This window comes from Lepisma saccharinum, chromosome 18 (assembly GCF_977018435.1).
Source record: "Lepisma saccharinum chromosome 18, izLepSacc3.1, whole genome shotgun sequence".
NCBI lineage: Eukaryota > Metazoa > Arthropoda > Insecta > Zygentoma > Lepismatidae > Lepisma > Lepisma saccharinum.
The window spans coordinates 34,634,015-34,645,829 of NC_139246.1; the positions used below are offsets into that span (position 1 = coordinate 34,634,015).

Sequence of the window (11,815 nt, forward strand, 5' to 3'; positions counted from 1 at the left end):
GGGTGCAAAATAGCCTAAGTGCTGACGCACCCAACATTTTAAATTCAAAATTCAAAAGGAATGTAAAGTGGAGAAAATCAGTAACAGAATCTAACGGAAAGCATACGAGTAACGATGACTTAAGTGCTTTAGAATTATTTTAAGCTGGAACCGTTGAAGAAGAAAATGTTGCTGTTGGAATCATTAATTTCTCGGATAATTAAACATTCGTCGAGCCCGGGACCCCTTGATTACAAGGCCATGACTTTACCACTACGCCTTCGGGGAGGCGTACTTAGTTTGGCAATGCAGAAACAAACAAACCTTACTCGTTGTTATTGTCTTCCTTAAACAGTTCAAGAGTCGATACAGCTTTTTTTGTTACCCGCCTACCAAAAAGACACACGTTCATCGCTCAGGGAATTATGTGAGCTTCACTGAATCTAGCATTCAGAGAGAGAGGAGGTTCCTTGCCCGGCACCGTTAATGAACAAATGCTCTAACATTGAAAGGTATGTGGAAAGTCAATCGCCCATTCTGTACTTACCCGTAAAAGTTAGCCGCATCAGCGATGGAGTCTGAGTACTTAGCACGGAAGTTGTCGGCGAATTCGTAGAGTTGCTTCGCCCTGTCCAGAAGGTCAGAGGCGTAGGCTTGGTCGACGTCCTGGAAGACGATGGAACTGGCGGCAAAGGCAGCAGCGACTTCAGCCGCCAGGTCGGAGCCTGGAAGAAGAATTGGGTTGCAGTCGGTCAGTCATTCTTACACCGAATTCAACATGCTTACTATGATTCTGAATAAAGTTTGTCATTTTTTAATAGGTGGGTTGAAAACCACGCTCTGTGTTCCTCACGCTATAAGAATCAACAGTTTGTAACCGCTGTTTCTTTTTTGTCTCTCTTTTCTCTAGACCAGTGGTATTCAAACTGGGAGGCGACGAAGTTTCGAAGGGGAGGCGCGAGAACTTTGGCAAAATTATTTATTTTTTCTGAAAATTTAAAATGCAGTGGCGTAGTTTTATAGTACGCCCATACGCCCGGCGTTCCCTGATTTTAAATTTCAAAAATGTGTAAATGCTGTAAATATAAAGTAAAACTTGACTAATTTCATATACGTATGTTTGACCTTCATGGCATTATAGTAGCTATTTTTCGCGATCCGCTTGCAACGTTCTACTAACAAACTCGTTCTAGCATTTTTCTTCAATGCCTTTCCTGGCCAGAGGCCGGGTAAGGTTTGGCATAAAGGACTCTATATTTCTTGCTGCCTATCTGGAGGGAAAGCTTGGATCTCTACAGCACGCGCGCAATGCTCCCTTGAACGCCGGCGTACGGATCAGAGAGCTACGTGATTGGTTCTAAGCTTCATGTGACCCTTCTGCCTTCAGACGCAGACGACAGAAGCAGAATTCCTACTCGTTTCTTCGCGCTTGTGCTGTGTGATGTTACAATACGCAATATTGACTGACGTAACTTTACCAAACTCAAATATACCATTTCTTAATGACTACTGCATTGTGTAATTTATCGCACGAACAGCGATGTGCATTAAAAACTAAAAATTCAACACAGTTTTTGTCAAATAAGTTTGTGAAGTCCTTGTGACAGAAGTTCAGCCTGTGCTGTGGCTCTACCACTTAACCCGCAAAACTATTCTTTCTTTATTATTATTATTTTTTCTTAGTATCTAACTGTTTAATATTGTGTCAATGGAAATGTTTAGCATTCATTTGAAAACTCTTAACATCGCATGGTCTCTGGACAAAATTATTTTAAAATGTTTATCAGTATTCTCAAGATGCAATAGACAGTGGTCTGAATTAATAATCGGCACTGTTTCGTCAGTAGAGTGTACGATAGTTGGATTATCCACCCACCTCCGTGTCAGAGTGTTTCGCACAAGCGCCAGGACGACAGAGGTCCCTGGTTCGAATTCCAGCTGATTTCAGGCAAATAAACAATACTTGAGACGACTAATTTCATAAGTAAATTATTAAGCAAAAAAGAGCCGACTCTTTCTTCGGACTTGGCGTTCCCACCCGAAATGTTCATGCTACGCCACTAAAAATGTGTTCATAAAAAAAATATCAATTTTTTGATCATCCGTCGCCAGGAAAGCTTACATTTTTTAATTATTTTTTTTTCATCTGTATCATCATGGTAGTCAATCGGCAACTCCATTCCTCGTGTTTTTGAACTGAGACAAAAACTGCACTCGTATCTTGTAGAAAAAAGCCACGCCAAAACTGAAAACATCATTGATAGTGCCTTTGTACAGAAATTAGCATACCTCAATGATATTTTCCACACACTGAATGTTCTTAATGTACCTCTACAAGGTACAAGGGAATCATTCACCTTTCAGACAATTTGGCAGCCTTTAAAAGGAAGTTGCTGTTTGTAAGAGAAAGATTAAAGATGGCATCATTGGTGATTGCTTTCTTACAGTTCTACATTTAAATGAAGAAATCCAAACATTGCTGTATACCTGTGTTTAACACGTATAATCCAGCATGTCTTACCTTTTTATCTCATGAGCAGTGGCGGCGATTGGGTCCCAAAACCGGGAGGGCAAGGTGCCAAAGCTGGGGGGGAGTAGATTAGGTTTTGCACAGTGCGGGGACAAATGTGGCGAAAAGTGGTGGTGCAACTGCCCACCTAGCCGCCACTGCTCATGAGTATCGTATGGCTAAATGAAATGACACCAACTCATCAGCATTAAAGAACTGTACATCGCCTGTCTTAATCATACACATTATATCTTCATTACTTGTATATGTACCAACAGTAATCAAACATATGAAGAGATTTTTTGTTGATCTTTCATGGTCAAACATCACACGTACTTATCTATTATTATTATTGAGGGGAGGCCCGTGCAGATTTTGGCAGCGGATGGGAGGTACGATAGCTAAATGTTTGAAAACCACTGCCCTATACACAATGTTGCCGGTCTGTTGTTACAACAGAACTGACACCAATGTTTTTAGAAAGAGAAAACAATGATGCATGACTGTGGGCATATCCCTGTTTAACATGCAATTGGTCGTTTGATTGTGTATATACAATCACTACTGGCAGAGTGATCTAATGATAACCACTACTATGCTACTGGCAACACTGCAACCAAGCCACCATGTTTGAAGGAGAAGTAGGAAGAACGGATAGAAACTTGACCTTTGAGCCGCCTTTACTCGAGTAACACGATATAACTACTTGTTGTAATTGTAGCAGATATTTTATCCGCCGAAGTTTCAGTTCTGCTGTTCCAATTTGATTGTTTGATTGGGTTTTGGGGCGGAGTGGTCATCACAACGCGCTATGAAGTTAGAGGTATCAGATTCGAAAACTGGGAAAGTTTTGGTGTATTATGTTTGATCCACAACTCCTTTCATCATTAATGGCCACAATTAACCCAAAAAGTAGAAAAACATCATAATACGTATATGCGAAATAAAAAATGAGAAAGATATATTTTATGTCGCTTTTATGCTTCTCTCCGCTAATCGCACGTTTGAAATTAATTATTGATTACAGGCAATTGTATCTGAAACTCTCAGAAGAGGAATAGTGAATCGATAGAAATATATTGATGTAGGTACGCGTATTACTCTCAGTTAGTCCTCCTCCGTGCCTTTGGACTCTGACTGCGGGACGGCATGGGTTCAGTCTCTGCGTTCTCGCCTGTGTGGAGACATGGACCGGTGGCAACCCACTATCGTGAGGAAATTGGGGAGCTACGAGAGAGTAGCGTAACCCGGTCTCGGAACTCTCCTTTAACGGCTGGGGGTACGACGTACTGACCCCACGTCACCCCATTGAATATCTCCACACTCTTGGTAAGATTGTGGGAGGGAGACTGGCAGTCGGGAGATCTGCCTAGACCCTTCAAGGGCTGTTGAGCCATGTGTTATTATTATTATTATTATTACATTACTCTCAGTTTGAATTACTCTGGAATAGATTCCCAGATAATTATCTAACCTATCAAATTATCTAATTTTCTCAAAACTACAAATGAACAAATGAAAATACTGTTCTTGCATGAACAAACTTGTAGTATGTTCAGAAATTGGATGAACACAACGAAAGTAAAAGTCTCCTTTCAATACCATACCAATGAGAGCATTTAAAAGCGACTTCAGAAAAATAAATTACTATCTTGTCCCCTTCTTTAAAACTTTTCTAGATTCTCGCCACTTACTGTATAGCCAAAACTACTCCATGTACCAAGAAGAGCTCATTTTGCAATTTCAATATCTCTTATCTTTTATACTTGATATTTAGTATTATTAATATTCCGAATGCATTGCGGTTGAGATGAAACCCAGAAACTCTTATTCTACTGGCCCTTGCATGTTACCTGGATGTTCCTCGTCGATCTTGAACGCTGGTCTTTCCATGGTCATATCTTCAGGCCTACCCCAGTAATTGTGGTCCAAGGTCCCGTTACCCACCTGACCGTAGAGCTCATGGGCGCTCACATGGGACTTCTTCAAGTAATCAATACCCCATCTCAAGGCGGCATAGCCGTAGTCTACTTGGCCTGTAAAAGAATGCATATTTACAACAATACAGAGGATCCTAGATGCTGTTACCTCCTTCATTATTCCTTATTTTAGTTTGTGTGCTTTAAGAAATCAGTATGACTATTTCCGGAACCATTTTTAATTTAAACCGCTTAAACTTTTCCCACTCCCAAAAACGTAGCCCCAACTGTATATTGAGCCACTGTTACCAGAACCAGTGAGTACATTTTCCCTTTCTTAGATACAAAACTTCCCATTTTCATACACGCTTTTCCTTCATCTCGGAAAAATGAAATTATCATTAATATTTCTATTGATCTCTTAGGAAACAACAATTTAGAAAAAATAAGAATTCATTGAATGAATATCGATAAGGAAGAAATAAAAAGATAAGATCAATAATATCAATAGATTTTACTAGGCCTTATAGATGACATAGTGGTAACACTGTCGTCTTCTAATCAAGAGATCCTGGGTTCTATCCCAAGTGGAGGAACATTGGACAGTGGTTTGTATCCCACTTTAAACTGTAGGTCCAGTTCCGATTAGCCAATCTGTGCTTAAAGTGGACGTTAAATAATAATTTTAAAAATCAAGGGTTCCTAGGTTCTATCCACAGTGGAAGCACATTGCACAATGGTACGGATCCCACAATTTGCAGATACTGTCCTGAATAGCCTATGGAATTAAGACAGACTTTGACAAACATTTTAAAAGTTAGATAATGAGAAGCTATAAAAGTTGCCAAGCCAAATTTAAAAAAGAAGTTATAATCCATTTTGGGGGATAAATTACACGACGAAAATAATTTTAAAATTGCTTTCACAATTTGAAAGATCTTGAATGGATATAACACTACTTCAAATGTTCCTGTATCTCTATTTTCCCTTTTCACAGAAATGTTTACTTGAATTTCCATGTGTGAAGGTAACTTTGCCTTCATATGGCAACACTGTACTGAGTTCCTTTCCTTCGTCTTCAACGAAGACTTCATTCACGTGTCTTAGCAGTTCAAGCAACTTTCGCCAGGTGACAGGAGTTAATGGATGACAGGTTGCCTCTGCACAGATAATTTCTGTGTCTTTTCGGAGTTTCTTATGATCAATGCAGATAAATATTAAACGCCTATGACAGTGGTTCCCAAAGAGTGCGCCGCGACTCCCTGGCCTACAGGGTCGCCGCGAAATGTTCCAATATTTTCACTGAAATAATATGATGGTTCCAAATATGTGCCTATTTAGTACCTTTTACACACAAAATGTTTCTGATTATGAAATATGTGTTTATTTTTTTAACTTCAGGCAAGCAACCAAACATCACTAACTGAACGTTGCAAGTGTTTGATAGGCCTATATTCTTACTTGGGCGCTGCGGAAATGTTTTGTAACACTAAGGGCACCGTGAAACAAAAACGTTTGGGAACCCCTGACCTATAATCTACGTTAATATTTTAAAACATCTTCCACAACTGTCATTTGTATACAGTAATATGTGCAGTGCTATTGTGTGAAGTGTTCGTTGTGCGACGTCTTGCATATTGAAATTTCAACATTTGTTCTGTCTGAAATGGTTCTGCTTTGCTCTTGCAGTGTTAAATATCTTTAAGAATTTCTATAAATGTATGTTCAGTTAGTTTTAGAATTTTAATTTTAATATCTTCTTATACAAACATAAATGGTATTCGACGCTATTTATCTTCATAAAATGATGCATGTAGATTTGTATGAAATTTTAAGCATATCGCTGCATATCTGCTGAATCTTGCTCAAAACTTGGTGTTCGATTGTCGTTTGATTATATAAATATATCTATACAATATACAATGGGCCATTACCTGCCGCAGCATAGCCATCAAGACTGGTGATCAATCCCCAGGCAAGAGTTGTGAGGGTGAAGGACATTGGGAAATGGAACTTCACGTGGTCACCAGCTGAAAAGAAGAAAGATCATGTCATTACCAGATAGAATTTTAAAAATGAATACTCTACCAAACAACTTATTTTTCCTTTTACTGCGTAATAGTATGAACGTCAAATGAAATATATATAATATTTTCAACTCCTTTATACAACTTTTGTTTGAACTTCATTTTGACTATATCACGTAGCAACAAGGAGGACCGTACAATAGGTGTGTTTGTGTAATAAACTTTTAATAAACCTTTAAAAAAAAAGTTTATTAAAGTTTTGATAAAATTTTGGAGATTGTTGTTTGAGGTTTCGTTTCTATGACTACAATTGATATTTGATGATTCACTTGCAGTACGTCTTATTCTGTGTCCTTGAACCTGTTGGCGGGAAACAATGAACATTAGGCAAACTTAGGCACTTTACAAAATTCATAGTAAATAAACTATAGTGTTTCCGATACTTTTTGTAAAAATCTCAATATGAATCCAATATTAAATTGTAGGTTCTGTATTTTCCTCATCTTTTGTGTAGCACTTATGGATGCATTTATTCATAATCGTATCGAGAATAAATGAATAAAACATGATCACTTTTAGGTTAAATTTGAGAAATGACGCTGCTTACGCCATCTGTTGTCAAAAATGTTTACTCCTGTTTTCAATTCTTTATGTGGATGATCAGAATAGGCAACTTACCATCGTAGTATCCTCCAGTTAGGTCTTCTCCGTTGATACCCTTGTCATCGAGGGCTGAGTCAAACCTCCAGGGGATGCGGTTGTCAGCAGGAAGTGGGCCAGATCTCTCGGCCTCGTAGAACAGCAACGCCTTCTCTAGTACTTCCGCATAGTCATACTGCGCAGCTGAAAACAATTGAAATATTACAAATTGAGATGGGTTGCCAGGTCACTACGAGCAAGAAGTGGAATGCGCTGTTGCAAAATGCATTTCCATGTCAACATTTAGGACACAATCATTCACAGCAAACAATATATTACAAAAATTTCTAATGAAAACATTGTAGGACAGACTGTATAGAGCCTAATTATTTGTTATTTATAAAACAACCTCAAGGCTGCAACACTAAACAAGTGAACTTCAAAACTTTTGTTATTTATAAAGATGGCGCCTCCAATACACACTTGCGTAAGTGAAGAGGGGTGTGGTTTCATGCTCTCTCAGCCTACAAATTACAGAAATTTCTCGGCAAATGAAAATTCAATATCGCTGCGCACGCTTAACACACCAGCAAGTTTACTAATGGAGGAGAAAGTTCGACAATTGACTCAGTTTGTAGGCATATGTGTGGAAAGGCCTACGCAGTGGCTCATAAATGACTGCTTCTGGACCTCAAAGTCTTATTTTCCTTGAGGTGTTCTGACACGAACTCAAAGTTGAAAATATATGTAATAGGTCTGTGATAAAATGCAGAAAACTTGTGCAACCCTACATACAGAAATTTACTAGATAAGAACCAAAAACAAATTAAAGTTTTCATTTGACTCGAGAAAGTATTCTCAAATAATGACAGCCGGTTCTGTGACCGAGTGCGATAAGTAGTCGACTTTTGATCTTGCCACTGATGTTCCAGGGTTTGAATCCCGGGCTTGGTAAGGGTGTTCTTTGTGAGCATCCCTTCATCCATTTCATATCATCCCTCATTTTTGTCAATTATCCAAAGTGGCCAGAAAAACGACACCAAAATAAAAGTACACATGCTCTCAAATAATGTTAAAATGATCAACATTCAGTTAAGAAATAATGAATTTTCAAATGAATACTTGAGTATAAACGTACTGCGTTTTTTAAAAGAAAACAGCTGGAGCATATTTTCATGGACCCTCCCGTCAAAGTTACTCCAGATATATCGAAATTACTGTTTATTACTTATTAGTAGGGGCATGCATATTTCGTTTTTGACCAAAACACGAAATGTCCAAAAATACATTGTAGTGTTAAGTTCTCAAATTTTTGAAAGGTGTAAGACGCATTTTCCTACCCTGTTTTGTCACGTAATAATGCGAAATTAACTGCAAAATGCGAAATAAACTCATAAACACAAAATGTAGGGTTTATTTACCGCCGCAACAAATTCTGAGGCCTGAATTATCCTGTGAGTTATGCAATTCACGGAAAATTAATTAATTGGAGAAGCAAAAATGGACTCATTTACACAGAAATAAACTTAATACTCTGATAACTTCATAAATGTGCTATTTGAAGTTAAATGTTAATTTTGTGTAAATCAAATTGAGGATTATATTCACAATTTAAAACCAAAATGTCATTTTATATACCGGTTTGATCCGATTTTCCACCGCTATAACACCGACATTTTATTAAAGTTACCGCTTTTGAACCCGAAATTGACTCAGATTTTGTACCAAAATTTTACTTTTTTATTTACCAAAATTATGTGCCTCTACTTATTATCTACTACTTGCAGGGGCGGCGATTGGGTTCCCAAACCGGGAGGCAAACACAGTATATTTCCCTTTGTAGATAGGGTTTAGATTAGTGTGGGAGCAAAAGTGGCGCAAAGCGGGTGGTGGGGGGAAGTACCCCTCGTCCACCCCTAATCGCCATCACTTACTACTTGTTATAACTATTTAGAACACCAACGCATGTATTGTTTTCTTAGATTTTCCTCTTTACAGAACAACTGATTTCATCTGAAAAATTACATGTCCTTCTGGCAGAAATAAATTCTACTGCGGACACTGTTATTCCCTTTAATCACATTTTCAGAATAGTTGAGGCACACTCATCTTGTTCATGTTGCTTGATACCTCTCTCTGTTTAAATTAGGTTGTAGCCTACTATTCGAACTAGTGCAGTTTGGGAGCAGACGATTTTCACTGAACAAACCAGCTTCCTGGTTCGAGCGTTTTGTGCGAGATCGAACTTCACCCATTGCACGAAAATCGACTTAAGGAACGCCACAACGAACTTTACCAAGATCACGAAAGGACTTCTGGAACGAACGAGCTATCCGTTTAACGCGTTAAACTTGTGCGACTTTCGGAAAACGGCACCTAAGTCGGTCCCATTTTAAATGTGAATCAAAATGGCGGCATGTTCCAACATAATTTCGGAAATATTTTTGAATTGCTCAATAGCTTAACAGATTCTTTCATATCTGTACAGATTTATGCGTTCCACACTTGAAGGATGGAAACCAAAAAGTTGACCAATAAATACCTGCAAAATGGCTGCAGAACACGAGGAAGAGGCAAGAAACCACTGAGGACTTCATGATGACTCAAGGCAAAGAAGTTGAGGACCGTTATCCTTATATACTTCTAGCGTCTCCCACGATCTCGTCGTCAACCGGAAGTTCCTTTATTCTAAAAACAAATGAAAATTATCTCGACGTCTGCATGGCATGCAAGAACAAGAGACAAGCCTCTGAAGAAATTAGCTGTGATTGGTCTGTGAAGCCCAAGAAAAGTAGATGAGACAGATGTGTTTGCGTTTTGACAAGTGTGCATTTTGCCACCAAAGCTACGGAGCTGCAGAAAAATAGTGTTCATGACTGTCGTTGCACCAGAAGGCATTTACTAATTTTGTTCTGTCTTTGCCATTTCAGAGTTTGTTTTCCCAAGTGCCAGGAAGAAATATTTATTTGTTTTTCTCTAATTGGAAGCTCTATTCTGATAGCAGCTGTGGCAGGGAACATTTAGGCACACTTGAATTTGTTACTTTCCTAACACTGCGGGGTGTGAGTGACTCGACACTGTATCTTAACAGACACACGCAGCAGTGATAAAAACTGAGTTAATTACCCACAGCTCCTGTAATCAGCAACATGAGGACTCCATCAGTCAACACTGGAACCATACCAGTTGAGTAGAAGGAAAACTCTAACTATAGGATATGAGTTTAGCTAGTTTTTATTTATGTAAGGTCATTTATAACCAAACGGAAACTAGGAGCGCGAGACTGAGAAATCGGGACCTTTCTAATTTTAGAAACGCCATTACTGTTTCGATTCCTTTGATATCCGACTGAGATCTTTCAGGTGAACTTTGCTCAGTCTTGCGGGATGTGAGCGACTCAACACTGGGCCTGGTAATAGACCCACGCAAGAGCGGATATCAGGAAACCACTCCCTTTTACTGTCAATTGCCGTCGTATTTATACCCGATTTCTGTATTCTCAAACCCCTGACTAGTAGGTTATAAAGACAAAATATTTCTTCATTTACATTATAATGTGTAATATTTACAAAAGTTGAGTTTGATAAATCATTCAAAAGGTTTTTATACATATTTTACTGTTAACAAATACTTAAACATTTATATCAAATATTTATACATTGATAAATATAAGATTTTAATCTTCCGCCATTAATTTATTACATAAAGTTTAGTACATAAAATTCTTCTGAAATTTGATAGGAGTTTATTCAAATACGTCATAATGTTTCATTTGCCGCAACAATCAACTCTTCTCTTTTTTGTCATAACATCTCCTTTAATTTACAATTTCTAACTTTTAACCTTATACATTTTCTATTTCTACCTTTATACTGTTGTACTAAATTATCCAGATAAGCAGGGCGTCACAGACTCCCCTCTCATTAGTAAAAAGAAAGTATGAGGAACGTCGAGTGTAGCAAATTTTCTTTTACCTTAAACAGTTTCTATTATTGATAAATTTAGATTTCAAGTATATATTTCCATTTTTTTCTCTTATACAATTTTTTTCTTTAATCTTAGGTTGAAGAGCACTTGAACTTTCTAATCATTAAATAACAGAATTCACATCAAATCATAGATTAATGAATTTATACTTTATTTTTTTCAGAACATATTAAAATAACCATGGCAAGTAGGTATATAATTTTTTTAAAGAATAACAAGCGATGAGAATTAAAGATATATATTTTCTTTTGGAATCAAACCATTAGTTATTTTCAAAAATACTTCATCGTAGGTTATTAGTAATGACATTTTCATAATTAAACAAAGGTAATTAACTTTATAGGGTTTTTAACCAACCAACACTCTTCTATTAATACATTAGCCTTTCTTTCTTTGAACATAACCCATTTTTCTTTGAACATATATCATTAATATGTGGGTTAGTTTTATAAATTCCCATTGATAACAAAGATAATTGTACATTAAAAAGTTATTGCCTAAACAATTTAAAAACGCTAAACCATTCGTTTTTGCTTCAGTTCTTATTCCAGGATCTCTTAACATTTCTTCACAAAAAAAAAACCTGGTATGAAAGCGTTCATAGCTACAACTTATTTTAAGAGTCCACTAAATTTTATCTTTAGATTCCCCCTTTAATTTATATTTTCTCCCATTTCAGAATGCATTCGTTTTGAACAGTTCGATAGCATCTGATTTTCGCACTTTTCGGACACCATGTAAGATTGAAGGAAGTT

At 37.4% G+C, this 11,815-nt stretch overlaps 1 protein-coding gene across 1 annotated transcript in view; it reads right to left on the reverse strand.

Annotated features, from left to right (window-relative positions):
* LOC146002516 (endoglucanase E-4-like) overlaps nt 1–9,683 on the reverse strand; it is a 29,301-nt gene extending 19,618 nt beyond the window's left edge. The window contains exons 1-5 of the mRNA XM_083140415.1: nt 9,616–9,683; nt 7,113–7,277; nt 6,342–6,437; nt 4,342–4,524; nt 527–704 (exon numbers count right to left, since the gene is read on the reverse strand). Coding sequence (XP_082996541.1) covers nt 527–704; nt 4,342–4,524; nt 6,342–6,437; nt 7,113–7,277; nt 9,616–9,670 — 677 coding nt within the window. The 5' untranslated portion in view covers nt 9,671–9,683. The remainder of the gene's footprint in view (nt 1–526; nt 705–4,341; nt 4,525–6,341; nt 6,438–7,112; nt 7,278–9,615) is intronic.
* Nucleotides 9,684–11,815: the final 2,132 nt, after the last annotated feature.